At 33.0% G+C, this 16,402-nt stretch overlaps 1 protein-coding gene across 1 annotated transcript; it reads right to left on the reverse strand.

The window, feature by feature from the left end:
* Positions 1–1,871: 1,871 nt before the first annotated feature.
* Positions 1,872–5,823, reverse strand: LOC133299999 (uncharacterized). Its single transcript, XM_061499491.1, has 3 exons — positions 5,796–5,823; positions 2,417–2,507; positions 1,872–2,019 (listed from the first exon to the last, which is right to left on the reverse strand). Exons 1-3 carry the CDS (start codon positions 5,821–5,823, stop codon positions 1,872–1,874), a joined length of 267 nt encoding a protein of 88 aa, XP_061355475.1.
* Positions 5,824–16,402: the final 10,579 nt, after the last annotated feature.

Genomic DNA, 16,402 nt, shown 5'->3' on the forward strand with positions numbered 1-16,402 from the left:
TGACAGTTTTCCAAAAAAAAAAATTTACTCAGCGGACAGTGATCCACCGGAAAGACACGGATTAGGATTCCTCTTGTTAGGCTCTAGATACCATATTAATTATCAAGATACAAGAGGTATTGATTGTAATCTTTGTGTTAACTACACGAAGGAGATTTCATTTATATATCAAATCAAATGAGAGATACAAACACATGTAACCTCTATGACACTATTTACAACAACTACTATTCTAATATATACAGGGACAATTATGGTGTATGATCAACCAGCTCAATTGTTACCTAACAATTCTTTTTCTTTTTCAAAGTTGATCTCAGAATTTTTGAGGAGATCTCCCCAAAACAACTGTCAAAAGAAGATAAATAATGAGGACAGGTAGAAGTCATTATATTGAGTAGTATGGCAGTAGCAGACCACCACACATATATTGTACATAGAGAAAAGGTAGGCCCAATGTTGACCAGGATTGGTTCTGGCAATGGACATCAACTCAAGAAATCCTGACTCATTACATTAATAACTTAAAGAGGAAGGTCTATATTGATTGGTGGCTCCAGATAATATGCTTGTTGCTGTTCTTTTGTCACAAGCTTGACTGATTTTCTTACTAATTTTTCCTTTTTCAAACTATATAAATCTTGCAATTAATGATTATTTCTGTAAAGAACCAATTCAACCGAAAAGCTTAAGCTGGTGGGTGATGGCTTTTTAATGGTTTTATATATCTCAACTAACAAGCACGAACACGCTATTTTTCAAAATTTGTGCGTGTCGGACACCGACATGCTCCGACACGTTCCGATATGCGTCCGTGATCAACATTTTGGGACATGCGATCCACGTTCAAACACGCTTTTTCGACACGCAGTCAACTTTTTCCGACACGCGGTCAACGTTCCGACACGTTTTTTTTTTTAGTCTAAATTTTATTTATTTATTTATTTATTGGTATCCTATTTTATTTTATTAACTAAACATAAAAAAATAATTTATAAATCAATTTTTTCTGTTATGAAATTTGACATAAAAAATTAACAAGGTACGAAAAATTATTTTTGTTTATATTTATGTTATGAAATTTGATTGTTTATATGACTTATTATGGGCTGTTATATGTATTAAATATAAATTATATTATATATTAAAAAAATTATTTAATATCAAAACGTGTCCCAAAGTGTCGAAATATGACATTTTTTAAAATTAACGTGTCTGCGTGTCGTGTCGTGTCTCGTGTCCACAGACCCACCTACCTGTGCAAAGAAAGAAATTCCACTAAAAAGAAAGTGGAGGGCGGTGAGGTTCGAACCCAGTACACCGAGACTTTAATACCATGTGAAGAACCAATTCAACCCAAAAGCTTAAGCCAGTGAATGAGGGTTTTTTAACGATTTTATATATCTCAACAATTTCCGTAGCTTTGTGTACTGATTTCATTCAAAATTGTTGATAATGTTAGTGAAAACTCCAAAATTTCAACTTAAGAGCCCTGGAGGAGGCATCAACAGACCTGGTTTTTTATATCCATTCTTTTGGATGCCCATTCTCATATCTCACACTAAATGCTCCAATTGCAAAGTCCTAAACTTTTATTCCTTGAACTAAAAAACAACATTGTAGAAAACCTTTCATAAATGAAAAGTATAGAAAAAAAATTTATTACATAAAATTGTAGGACTTCATTATTGGACAATTTGGATTTCATCCATTAAGAAGTTGCAAAATCCTTATATATATCCTTTAACATCAAATTATTTGTCCTACATCTCAGTTCACCATACCCAAATGCTGAAAATAAGTCTCAGGAATCAATTTCTAACTGAGGGCGGAAAGCTTTTCATACATATGGTAGAAGCTTTGCCTATGTATTATTCTGGATCAGAGAAGAACTTGTTGAGGGATGGCATAACCTGAGGGTCTCTCTTGCGGAGGAACTTTCTCAGGCCATGTTCAGCATATGCCTCACCCTCAGCATAGTTCTCTAGCACTCCTGCACTTCGCTTCTCTTTGCTTAACCTGGAAAGCAAATATATCCAAAAATTAAGGAGGCAAACATCTCAATAAAATATAATATCCTTACAGCAAGATAAAGTATGAATAAAATCAAAAGTAGCCCAAACCAAAAATCATGGAGGCAAGAGAAGTATATGAAAGATACATAGCTTTTTTTTTTGGAAATATGAAAGATACATAGCTAAGCCATTAGAAGTGTGCTAATCATGAATGAGGAATTTGGAAATTTTGCAAGGTGTCACAATTAAAACCTTCATGCAGTTATTACAACCCGGATCAACATCAACATCAACAACACCTTTATCCCAAATTAATTGGGATCGGTGACAGATGAACCCAAATAAAAAAGGTTATTCCAACCCGGATAAATTTAAAAAAATAAAATAAAAAAGATGTATACCTGACTTCAGGATTGGTCCATATATTCCTAACAAGTTGCAAAGTACATATCCCAAGAACAGCACCAACTGCAGCAAAAAGTAGGTATACCTATGACATGACAAAAACAAGAACCAAATATTGGTTCATTCCGTTACAATGTAATATCTCAAAAAAAAAATTCCAATCAGTGTGTAGTTCAAGAAGTACTATTTCATTATACCAGGAATTTTATTTTATTTTTTTTAAAAATCCATTATTAAACAGAACTTACATTGCAAGTCTACAACGATTGCTAATAACGTAAGCATGGAAGGTGGACCGCAAGAAAATGAAAATGTTAACACAAATGTTAAAGGGTATTCAACTTCTTCTTTTTTTCATCACTTTCTTGTGTAGCAAACAGGGTGGTGAACAAAAAGAGTAGTGGGAAAACAAAGTTAAAAAAAAAAAAAGTACCTCGGGTGTAACATCCCCGTCTCGAGCCGGTTCAATTAACATACATATGATATAAACAGATACAGCGGAAGACTTATCTTACGGAAATACGGACTAACTTTTTCTTTTTCTTCTTAGCTTCATACAAAGTATAACCAAAAATCGGACAGAGTAACCTCTGTAAATCGGACAACTGGGGATTTTTCAATCCCACTCCCAAGAGTTCCTGATAGACAGTTTCAATAATATTCATATTCAGAAGTACCAGTCATGCAATATAATCAGATACTCATCCATGGGCGCATGCAGAATTTGGCTTTGTGCCACTAATCTAACAGCATGCAGTCCAATACAGAAACATAACTGAATACTACATAGTCATATCAACATGCCTGAATACAAAAGGTACATGCATCAACTGAATGACATGTACAAGACATATACAGGCCATATACAAAATACAGGATCTAACATAATGATCCATCACTACGGAAATACGAAATACATAAGTACACTCCAAAAAGATTAGTAGCCTATAGCTACTCAAAATACTGATCCGTCAAACGTCTCAGCCACGTGTCGTGTCCCTGCCTAACGAAGGCTCACCGGAAGTCTGTGCACCTGAAAATGTTGCCCCATCGAGGGGTAAGATTTCAAATCTCAGTAAGCTCCAGGTTTATAGAGAATTCTCCATACCCCTGGCTCACTCCTGCATGAAAGTCAGATACAGAGTATACCAGTACAACATATAACAAATATCATAACAGAACAGAACATATAACCATATCATAACAGAGGTGTGCGCTGTAATTCCCAAGGGATGACCCCAAGCGGAATTCAACGCACGTGTTCCCAAGGGATGACCCCAAGCGGAACCAGAGTATCTCAGAGGTGTACATGGTCAATCTCAAGAAAGTCCTAAGAAGACATCAGTGTACCAGAAGTCAATACAGAATTTATATCAGAATCAGTCATATCATATCATGTCATATCAGATCATTTCATATCATATCATATCATTTCATATCATATCATATCATATCATATCATCAAATAACTCTATATGAATGCACCTATACAGAGTATCAATACAGTCATAGAGTCCAACCATAGTCCACTAACTATGGTGGAGCACTCAAGTAGGAAAAGACTCCTTAAACATAGAGCTTACCTCTTGAAGCTTTACCAATACGCTTACTTGTGGAACAAGTTACTTTTATCGCTTCAAGAGATTTTCGATCCTTCTCAATCCCCAGGCACACCTAGAGAATAATTTACAATGCATCAATAAAATGATACTATGCCATGATTATTTCATAAGCATACATTTTAGCGCTTATTTTCCTTTCTTTATATTTTTGCCAATTCTATGCCAATACACAAGTCTAGACCTCTATATACCCGTTGACGTTCTTTAATTTAATCAAGCATTTCCTTAAGAATTTTCCACATAAATCACGCTATTTTCTTTAAAGTCGCGGGCATACCCTTAGGGACTCAAGGTATTTTTCAACCATTTTTCCTGTCATTTCACTTCTTAACTTATCCATGGGTACATTAAAATGCAACACATTTTATTAGAATAAAATGTAACCAATATATATATACCCCTAAACATCCTATATTTCGAAACATAGAGCAAGTATTTGTAGGATTTTTTTTCCAACTTTGGCATTTCCACCAATTCATCCATTTACACTACATTCCAACATATTTTACCTTTTCAAACATACAATAAAAATTTGCATGATGAACCCTATATAACCCATGAAGGCCGAAACCTAGGGGAAAGGTGCACTAGGGCTTTTCAATTTTTTATCACAAGTTGATGCTTACTAAACACTATCCTTCCTAACCAACAACAATCCATCATAATTTTCACCTTCTAACATCAAATATTTCCCATTCAAAACATGCTCCAAATTTTCAAAATATAGATCACAAAATAATACCATAGAAATAGAGATTTCTTACCTCTAATCACTTGTACAAAGCCTAGAGAATAACCTCCAAGCAAAGCTCCATCAAAAACCCATTTTTTCTCCTCTAATGAATAGTAATCCGAAAATAAGAGGAGGAATAACTCTTCACACACTCAACTATAGCTCAAATGGATAAGTGCAATGGATTCCTTGAGTGGTTCCTAATCAATTTCAAGTGGTGGGTCATAAGATTTGGTTGAGAATTCAAGAAGAAATCAACAAAACAAGCAAAACCCTAACCCCCCCTTTTCCATGGCTGAAGCTCGGCCCTTCAAGAGAGAGAAGAAGAAATTTTTGCAATGAATAGTGATTCATTTAAGTGGCCAAGCTATTTAGGCACATGTGGCCCTTTTGTCGGATGTTTTTCTATCGCGTATTTCACTTAAATTTACCCGAAACTTAACTTAAAGCTACGGATATATTTTTATTTTTCTAAAGTTATTTACATTAATTTTTATTTCCTAAGGAACAATATTCATAATTCACAGTATGGTTTCTGCACCGTTTTTAACGAAATGCACTGTGAACCACTAACTGTCAGTCTTTTACTTACGAAACTCAAAACTTATAAACTTATCATCATTGGGCCTATTTTGACTTGTATAGCATACATTGGACTTTCTTACTCTTATTCCATCATTTATTTATTTTCTGGACTCTACCGGTTACTCAACAGCAGTACAAAATGCCCGGTAGAAACACTATTCACGAGATTTTACGGAAAGTGCCAGACTATACAATTTTTCATTCTGAACTCATATTTGTCGTCAGAATTGTCAAATTATGTCTCTCAAATCATTTTGCTTATTTAAGCTCTACCAGTTAATTCACAAGATTGCGAATTCTCCGACAGAACGCACTGTTCTTAACATAGTCATGATTACAGTCAAAATACTCAGAATCACTCACTGAACCTAATTATGGCATTTAAATCCTTAAATTAAATCTCTAATTAAGATTTACCATTTTGGGTCATTATATCGGACCTTATCCATCTTGAACCAGCCATGTGTGGAGAAATGTTTGCAAGAGGGGGAGCGGGAGAGAATAAAACAGCACTATATGTAATGTATGTTCTGCCACTAAGAAAACCAGGGAAACTTGAAGGACTATGCAAAGATGAGAAACGTTTGCCGTAAAGAACTTTGGGATACATCTCAAGGTTCTTTACATAGTATCAGAGATTAAGTGACTATACGGTTACAAGTTCGATCCTCACCGTCTCTCACTATAAAGTGGAATTAAAATAGGAGCTCTTGCGTGAGGGGACGTGTTAAGATATATTGTGTTAACCGCCTCCACTTTAAAGTAGAATTAAAATAGGAGCTCTTGCGTCAGGGGACGTGTTAAGATATATTGGTTATATGTGCAACTAATGTAATGTGAGCCTTTATAAGGCCTTAAACACTCTCATCCTTTGAACTAACTTAGTGTATCCCAAAGTTCTTTACACTTGACGAAGTGGGCAAGTTCATAAATATAGATGCAATGCTAATTATATGCCTTATGGAGTTAATGCAATAAACCTTGGTAAATGGGATTGATTCATTAGGGAATGAGAGGCTTCCTATCTAGGCTCTTGATTTTTCCAAATTTTCTAAATAATGTGCCTTTTTTTGTTTGCTTTACGTATTGTGTTTATTACCATGTCCAGAAAAAAAATATTTAGTCTATTATTTTAATTTCTTTCCATTTCAAGCTTTCCCATATTTAGTCTATTATTTCAATTTAAAATTATAAATTTCAAAAGCAAATATATTTTTAATTAATATTTTTTAATTCCCTGAAAAGGCATGTATATTTAGTATATCTATTATTTTCAAGAATGTTTTTTTTACTAATTTTCCCTAAATACAAAAATATTATTTTCTCAATATATTATAATTAATATCATATCTGATATACTTATAAGAAAATATAAGTTTGTAAAATTCTTCATAAATGACATAATGAAAATGCAGCATGAGATTCCTAACTTTTATTAATGATATCTATTGAAAACAAACAAACAAAAGCTCCAGATTCAAATCAGAAACTTCTGTTATAAAATAAGGATTTAATGTTTCTGCAGAGGATAATTTATCTCTAATGATCCTAAAATGAGGTCATTTTGAGGTAGAGGAAAAAATATTTTTATAATTTTAATTTGTTATGGGATTATATTAATTTTTATGATTATAATTTTTTGTTCCTAACCTTAAATTAAAGACACCGTTTTGAGGTTACTAAAAATAATTTTATATTCAGTGACTAGAGAAACATTAAACCTATAAAATAATATAGATTATATTTCAACAATTTCATGTCAAATTTAAATTATTTAGGAAAAAGTTAAAAAAAATTCCTATAATTTTTATTTAAATCACTTATCTCCATATACTTTTTTCTTTTATCGCTTATCCTTTTTGCTTTTTACCATCTAAGTTCTATTTTATTTTATTTTTGGTAAACTCCATCTAAGGGGTTGTATTGGATTGAGATTTCAAAGGATTTTAATGGATTGTTTTTGGACAAAAAAATCCGTTGGTATTCGATTAGGATTTTAATGGATTGAAAAAAAGTATCGTGGTATTCGATTAGCATTTTAAAGGATTACTTTAGAATCCGTCCAAATCCGTTGGTATTCAATTAGGATTTTAAACAATGGAATCACAATCTCGTGGTATTCAAAAATCTGACGATTTTAATGGATATTTTATTGGTGTGGATTTCGTGAGACTTTTTAGTGAAAAATATAAATAGGATGCCTCTCTCACAATCTCACCCTAATCCCTATGATTTCTTGAGATTCTTCTATTGCAGTATTTTTATATTCCTTTGGCAGGTTGACTGCTCGAAATTGGATTCCGCCATGGGAGTTTCGTCAAAACTAAAAAAAAAAAAAAGCATATTTTTGAGCGATTTTCATCACAAAGCAACCAGAAACAACAAACCAACGAGATTTTAATATAATCTATCTCAAAAATAACATATTTTTGAGCCATTTTTGAGAAATTTTGAAAGTTTAAAAAGTGGTTTTTCAAGCTATGGGTCGCGATTTTTCTTGGCACAAAAACATGTGATTTTTGTATTAAAAACAACATAAAAAAGTGAAAAAACAATAGAGGAACTAAAATCCTCAAACCAATTTTCGTTTTACATCAATGAAACAATATCAATTTAAAGAAAAATTGAAACTTTCATAATATGAACCCTATATTTCGTAACAATACATTCATGAATAAAATTCCTTCGCGATAGAAAACAATTTCAAACAATTTTTGTGTCAATAGATAACTAAAAGTTTGTTTTTCAAAAGCCTCAAAGCAATTTAAGGTCTCAATATATCGATTGAAATTTTTTTGATAAATTTTCTAAACTTTCATGTAATTAAACCCAAAATTTCAGATTCGAAATTTTCTTAGAATATTCAATGAAAATATGCATATGATTTATGGTTAGAAAATTCTCATCATGTAAAATAAAAACCCAAAGGTTTTCAAGATCTACTGCAAAAAATTTCCAACGAAATTTTATCCTGAACTTTGATACCAAACGAAGAATATAACTTTCAACCCATTAGATATGTGAAAAGCTGTCGTTTAGTAATTTTGAATGTTTGAGAAAATTATATTAGGTTTTACTTTTTTTTATTAATTTCGTTGCATTTCTTTGTTGTTTTTTTATGGGAAAGATTATACTTATAACCTACTTTTGTTTACAACCTTTTACAACCACATCTTAACCGTTGATTTTCGTCAATCAACGGTTATTATTTTTGCAAATCAAACTCATTAATTAATATTTAATTTGCAATGAATGATAACCGTTGATTGACGAAATCAACGGTTAAGATGTGATTGTAAAATGTTGTAAACAAAAATAGGTTGTAAGTATAATCTTTCCATTTTTTATTGACTCTTGTAATTTAGAATGTTTGTTAAAAATTCATATGGTTTTTATGTACCAAAATAAAAAAAAAAATTCATATGGTTTTTTAAAATCTTATAAATCCACGTTGTCCTTTCAAATCTTATAAATTCTATTAAAATCCTTTAAAATCCAATCTTATGAAATCTTGATTGTAAAAAAGTCTTTTAAAAAAGTCTTTAAAGTCTCTCCAATTCTAAATAGTCTTTTAAAATCTATAAGATTTTTTAGCTCAAAAAAATCTTTTAAAGTCCTAATCCAATATAACCCCTTAAGTTCATTTTTAACACTGTTAAAAAACTTAATTAATATATCTATTTCCCCCTTATTAGAACCTTTTTGGCCTCATTTGTTGTGAATTTGATAGAGGGGTTACCTTTTACAATAATTTCTAAGACATTTCTTTATTTAAATTATTAATCTACTTTTGTAGATCCAAAACTTCTTGTATTTAATGAAATTAAGAATATTAGATCAAATAATATTCCTTACTTTTACAATATCTAATTTCTTGTTTCAATTTCTTTTATCTAAATTCATTTTATAGCCCACACTATGACAAACTATTCCCAAACTATATTAGAAAATTTAAACAACTTCATTAAATTAATTTTAGTTAATAAAACTCAAGACCATACTGAAAAACTAGATATCTAAGTGCCACTTACAATGCCTTTTCTAAAAAATTTATATGTTTACAAAAAGAAGGAATATTTTTTACAACATAACGTGTCCAGCAAATTCAAAATTGAATCAATGTGATTAATGATTGTTGGTTTATTTAAGATATTTTGTTTATTTTTAGCTTTTAGTGGTGTAGCTAAAACAAGTATCATAACTCATTGAAAAAATTCCAGTCTAATCAAAATTATATTAAAAAATACCCAAGACTCATTAAACAAATAACCCAATTGCACAAAGTAGTGCTATACGGAAGTGATTATGTTATACTTTTTTTCAGACACATTACTTCATATTTTTTATATATATAAAAAATAAATATTAAAATTCCATAAAAAAAAATTATCACTCATAGATTAAAATAAAAGACCTAGTAATTGTAGATCTAAGTTTCAAGTTGTAAAGTGCAAACTAAATTAAATAATGTGGGTTGTAAAATGAAATTAAATAATGAAACTGAAAAAATTTTGTTTCTTGGGGGAACAAAATGATACAGAAGGTAACTGAAATATTTTTATAAGAAGGATAAAATAGACATATTAAACAATGTAAAAGATGGAGTTAGATTGAAAAAACCATAAGAGGTAAATGATTTAAAGAAAAACCAAAGTAGCTATTTGAACTTTTCTCAATTATTTATTACCACTTCTATTCATGTTTGCTATTCTTATTGATTTCTATAAACTTAATGTCTAATTATAAAATAATTATATTTTGTAATATCTTTCATTAGTATTCTTGCAGAAAAAATATTATTTTTCAATGCAATAATTTTCTGATATAAAGTTATAAGGAAAAAGTTCAACAAAAAAAAAAGTTACATGGAAAAATATTAATCGTTATGTTTAAAATAAAAAATTATTTTGCTTAGCGTTTTGACGAATAATACATGCATCTCAATCATATTTTTCTTTTAGTCAAGAAAAAATTAATAATAATAATAAGTATATTAAAACTTACAAAATTTTATAAAATTAATTATAAAGAAGCACTTCAAAACAATTACAAAAATTTAAGTTATTAGGTGAAATTCATATTAAATAAAAAAATGGGACAAATTCCTTTGATATAAGTTTCAAAATTTAAGTTTGAAATAAACCTTTACTAACAAACGTGTCACAAATTAGCAGTGAATGTCTCTTTTAATCTTGGAATTAGAAATCTATGTAACCATATATGACTCATGAGTTTGTACGGTTTTTGGAATGATTGTTTTTGCGCCAATAACATTGGGAAAAAATATTGATTATTTTAAAAAATATAATTTTGTGTTATCTTAAATGAAATGATGATATTTTGGTATATTTGTTCCCTTACGTGTCACAAATTAGCCGTGAATGTCTCTTCTTTATAATATGTTTTAAACAAGTCAATATCATTCGTAACTTTCGATTTTGAGATTGGAATTTATTTTATTTTTTTATTTTTTTTAAATACTGAAATAATTTATTAAAGAAATTAAATTAAACCACAAATAGGATTCACATCGGATCGATAATCCTAACTACATAAATAAACTAGCCAGACATGTTCATAAATTCAGAATTACTAAATAATGAAAAATAAACAGAGTTCATGATAAAACTTGGATTAAAGATGATCAGTGGTAAAGCTTTTGATCTCCTTCTCTTTCTCTGGAATCCCACTCCAGAGTTTCTCCTCCGCCTCTGCCTTCTGCCTCTGAGTTCGTCTCCGCGTTCGCCTTTCTTTTCGTCTTCTGAATGTATCTTTCTGAAGGCCTCGTCGCGTTGTATTTATAGGCTGAAAATTGGGCTTTTTATTTTTGGGCCGCTCACTGAAGCGAGCTGCTTAGCAAGCACTTTTCTCCTCCTCGCTCACTTGCTCGCTGAAGCGAGCAGTGGAGCGATCTCTTCGCCATTTTGCTCGCTGTGGGGAGTTGAAGGGCGAGCTCAATTACTTTGCTCGCTTACTTGCTCGCTGAAAGGTGAGCTTGACCGATTATTTTATTTATTTATCTTCGGCCGATTCTCCTTATCAGGTTAGTAGTAGTTTGTTCTTCTAGTATAAAACAACCTGAAACAATGAGAAAAAGATTAGAATCTTATCTATTTGTTGGCATTTTAATATTCTTTAAGATTATATCAATTAACACCATATTTTTAAGGGTTTGTTTTTTCTAAAGTTACTTTAGATAACTTTATGTAATGTTCATCGAAACGACGTCGTTTTGAGGCAGAAATCATGGTGTATTTGTAATTTTAATTTATTTCAGGGTTATAATGGTCTTTATCATTCTAATTTTTTAATTTTTCAATCCCAAAACGACGTCGTTTCGATGAACATTAGATAAAGTTATCTAAAGTAACATTAGATACTTTTTTTCCTATTTTTAATCATATTAATTATTATTTGAATTATTTTTTACATTAAAAACATAGTGTTTTTGACACTTATCAAAGCTGGTCTAGGTGGTCTGTTACCCTGTGATTTTGTAGCAAAAAAGAAAAAGTATATGGGGAAGAGAAGACACCCCCAGAAAAGAACTAGTCCGAAAATCGATCTGAGAAAAAGAGATTTGAGGGCAAATAGACATTGAAGGCCAAATAGAAGCTAATTTCAAAATAAGGGTATCATTGTAATTTTGGTCTACATTCCCAGCAATCCTATACAAGCAACCAAACATGGACTCAGGCAAATTGACTCAATATTCCCGGTAAAATTTTGGCCTACCAAACAGTTTTTTGGTAACATTTCCGGGAAAGTTAATTTCCCACCATATTCCAGTAATTCATGTTTCCTGGATAAAAAAATTTCTTCTCTACCAAATGCCCCTTAGTCCATAGGATAGAATTGTGAGGCAGAAGCAATAGAGTGGTCAGCGACCATCAAACCAATGCACATTCCACGTTGGCATCAACCTTCACATTTGAGAATAAGCTTCTGCGAAAGTTAATTTGAGTCTAACCTTCAGATTTTTTTCTTACACCTTTATTCCATTGAACAAAAGTTAAAATTAAAAGTATAGTGTAGACGAGTATGTTCCTTGTACAGTATTTATATTTTAAGTTTAAATAATGAGTTTTATAGCTCTCTTGTCACTGCACAAAAAAACTTCTGCAGCAACACTATATAAAGCCAGGATCCAGCACCAGATCCTAGTGTTTTTTTTTTTTTTAATGATATAACTTCCTCCTTGCTTATGAACCAAGCTATGGATATGGGAGAGATCCCGTTGTGTTCACCAGGAATTAATGAATGAATTAATGTACAATGATCCATTGGTTATGAATAAGAAGTGGGTTAATAAAGAAAAGAGAAAAAGGGAAGATGAAGAGGTGTGTGGGTTTCAACAAGTCCCACATTGGACAATTAGTAGGAAATGGGAGAGTATATAAGCTCCCACTTCCCTCTCTTAGATTGGCCCTTGGGTCACTACATGTTTTATGTAGGGGGAGAGCTAGGTGAGCATTGGTTCACCACACACGCGCGCGCCGCCACCACCGTCCGTCCGTCCGGCCGGCTCGGCTCGGATCGGTTCGGATCGGTTCGGTTCGGTTCATAGTGTGTGATAAAAAATAATTTTTTATTAAATAATTTTTTAATATTTTGTCCAAAAAATTTACCGTTGCTTCCCTCCAACCAAAAACGTTTCTACCCGCCGGTTTTTTGAGCAGTATTGAACCGAACCGGTTCTTTCCCTTCGTGAACCAGTCACCGGTTGTGTCTGTTCGCTGAACCGGTCACCGGTCGTATCTGTTCGTCGGAACAGTCACCGGTCGCACCCGTTCGCCGCCATCAGACACGGCGGTTCGCCGCCGGCGACTGTTCATCGTGACCGGTCAGTGTCTATAAATAGACACTGACACCTTCAGAAATCTATCCAGTTTTTCCTGCACTTAAACTCTGCCGGAATTTTTCTTCTTCCAGTTTTGCATATTGTTGTTCATCCTCCGGTGTGACTTCCTCTGGCATTTTGTTGTGTTCGTTTGGGCTGTTGATTGGTAGTGCCACCATTCTTCAGACGAAATCCGTTCTATCCTGGGAGACAAGTGTCCATCAACCTTAGGCATCAGTGAGGGGGAAAATTGTCTTAAGGAGACACGTTCTGTGGGCTCGGATTTAATTCCTCTGATACTGCATATATTCATCCTTTCATTCTGTCTGTTTCATCATTCTGCCACTGACAAGTAAGTCTGTTTTTAATATTTTTAATTACACAGTGATAATTCTGATCATCTACCTCCTCTGCTTTATACATGGGTTCAAATCTATTAGTTATATAATATCACCCACTGTCTTCAATAACAATCTTAAGACAATTTGGTGTTTTTGAACCTGTGATCAGTATTTATTTTTCGTTATATATACTGTTTCTGTTTTATTTATTGTGTGATAAATTAATCTGTGTGATTAATTTCGGATTCTGTTTGTGTAACAGAAATGGCTAATGTAAGTACTAGCAATGCCAATGTTACTGCCTCTGTTCCAATGCATGCTGACAAGCCTGAAAAACTGAATGGAACAAATTTCAAACGCTGGCAACAGAAGATGTTGTTCTATTTGACAACTCTGAGTCTAGACCGTTTCCTCAAGGAAGATGCTCCTAAACTGAAAGAGGGAGAAGAGTCTGACAAGGAAAAGGTTGCTGCCATTGATGCTTTTAAGCATTCTGACTTCCTTTGCAGGAACTATATTCTCAATGCTCTAGACAACTCACTGTATAATGTGTACTGTACCCTGAAGACTAGTAAGGAACTTTGGGAAAGTCTGGACAAGAAGTATAAAACTGAGGATGCTGCCTTGAAAAAATTCATAGTTGGCAGATTCTTGGACTTCAAGATGGTAGACTCCAAATCTGTTGTGAGTCAAGTTGAGGAACTTCAAGTGATTGTGCATGAAATTCATGCAGAAGGAATGTCTCTTAGTGAGTCTTTTCAAGTTGCTGCTTTCATAGAGAAATTACCAAACTCTTGGAGAGACTTCAAGAATTATCTGAAGCATAAGCGCAAGGAATTGACACTTGAAGATCTGGTTACCAGATTGAGAATAGAAGAAGACAATAAGATGTCTGACAAGAGGAATGGCAACAATCCTATGATCTCCAAAGCTAATGTAGTTGAAGAGGGATCAAAGTCAAAGAAGAGGAAATATTCTGAAGATGGAAATGCTAAGCAAGGAAAGGGCAAAAAGTTCAAAGGCAACTGTTTCAATTGTGGGAATCCTGGCCACCGTGCAAAGGATTGTAAGAAGGAACAAAGGAAAGATCAGAGGAAGCCACAAAAGTTCAATAAGAAGAAGAAGAGCACTCAAGCCAATATGGTTGATATTGCTGATCAGGTTGAAGAACTGAATCTGGCAGCAGTGGTGATGGAGTGCAATCTGATGGGAGACTCCAACGAATGGTGGGTGGACACTGGTGCCACCAGACATGTCTGTTCAAACAAGGGGATGTTCTCCTCCTATACTCCTACTGATAATGATGAGAAACTTTATATGGGTAATTCATCTACTTCAAAAGTTGAAGGAGTGGGCAAAGTGGCTTTGAAAATGACATCTGGCAAGATAGTGACACTGAATGATGTGCTCCATGTGCCTGATATTCGCAAGAACTTAGTCTCTGGATCTCTGTTAAGCAAGAATGGCTTTAAACTTGTATTTGTTTCTGATAAGTTTGTACTTACTAAGAATGATGTGTATGTAGGAAAGGGCTACCTTAGTGGGGGCCTTTTCAAACTGAATGTGATGACTGTAAACAACTCCAATATTATTAATAATACTACTACTTCTGTCTACTTGCTTGAGTCTTCTAATTTATGGCATAGTAGATTAGGACATGTTAATCTAAAGTCCATTAAGAGTTTAATACATTTAGATTTATTACCTAAATTTGAATGTTTAAATAATAAGTGCCAAGTATGTGTTGAATCAAAATTTTCGAAATTACCTTTTAAATCAGTTGAAAGATCAACCGAGTTGTTAGATTTAATACATACTGATATATGTGACATGAAATCTACACCATCTAGGGGTAATAAGAAATATTTTATTACATTTATTGATGACTGCAGTAGATATTGTTATGTGTACTTACTCAATAGTAAAGATGAAGCTATTGTTGCTTTTAAGCAATATAAAAGTGAAGTTGAGAATCAACTCAACAAGAAAATTAAAATGGTAAGGAGCGATCGTGGGGAGAATATGATGGCCCTTTCGAGGAATTCTGTATAGAGTCTGGTATTATACACCAGACAACAGCTCCTTATTCACCGCAATCAAATGGGATTGCAGAAAGGAAAAATCGGACACTGAAAGAGATGATGAATGCTATGTTAATTACGTCCGGTTCACCACAGAATTTGTGGGGGGAAGCCATGTTGACGGCTAATTATATTACTAATAGAATGCCCCACAAAAAGATAAAAAGCATACCATATGATATATGGAAAGGAAAGAAGCCATCCCTGAAATACTTTAGAGTGTGGGGGTGTTTGGCTAAGGTTGCGGTTCCTAAACCTAAAAGGTTAAGAATCGGACCTAAAACCGTGGATTGTGTATTCATCGGTTATGCACTTAATAGTAGTGCTTATCGTTTTCTAGTGTATAAATCTGATGTCTCAGATATACATATTAATACGGTGATTGAATCAAGGGAAGTTACTTTCTTTGAAGACATATTTCCGTATAAGAAAAAACATGAATCAAGTGGTAATGATGATGATCAGGTTGAGATACCTCGAGATGCTACAACTGATACTGATACCGTAGAGGACATAGAAGATGAACCTAGACGTAGCAAGAGGCAAAAGACCGCCACATCCTTTGGACCTGATTTTATGACATACTTATTGGAAAATGAACCTCGGACGTATAAGGAAGCTATAACGTCCCCGGAAGGACCATTCTGGGAAGAGGCTATCAATAGTGAGATAGAGTCTATCTTGTCCAACCACACTTGGGAACTGGTAAATCTTCCTCCTGGCAATAAGCCGTTAGGAAGTAAGTGGGTGTTCAAAAGAAAAATGAAAGAGAATGGCACT

The sequence above is a fragment of the Gastrolobium bilobum genome, unplaced genomic scaffold (genome assembly GCF_033153095.1).
Source record: "Gastrolobium bilobum isolate Gb01-03AN ecotype WA unplaced genomic scaffold, APGP_CSIRO_Gbil_v1 utg31836, whole genome shotgun sequence".
Lineage (NCBI taxonomy): Eukaryota > Viridiplantae > Streptophyta > Magnoliopsida > Fabales > Fabaceae > Gastrolobium > Gastrolobium bilobum.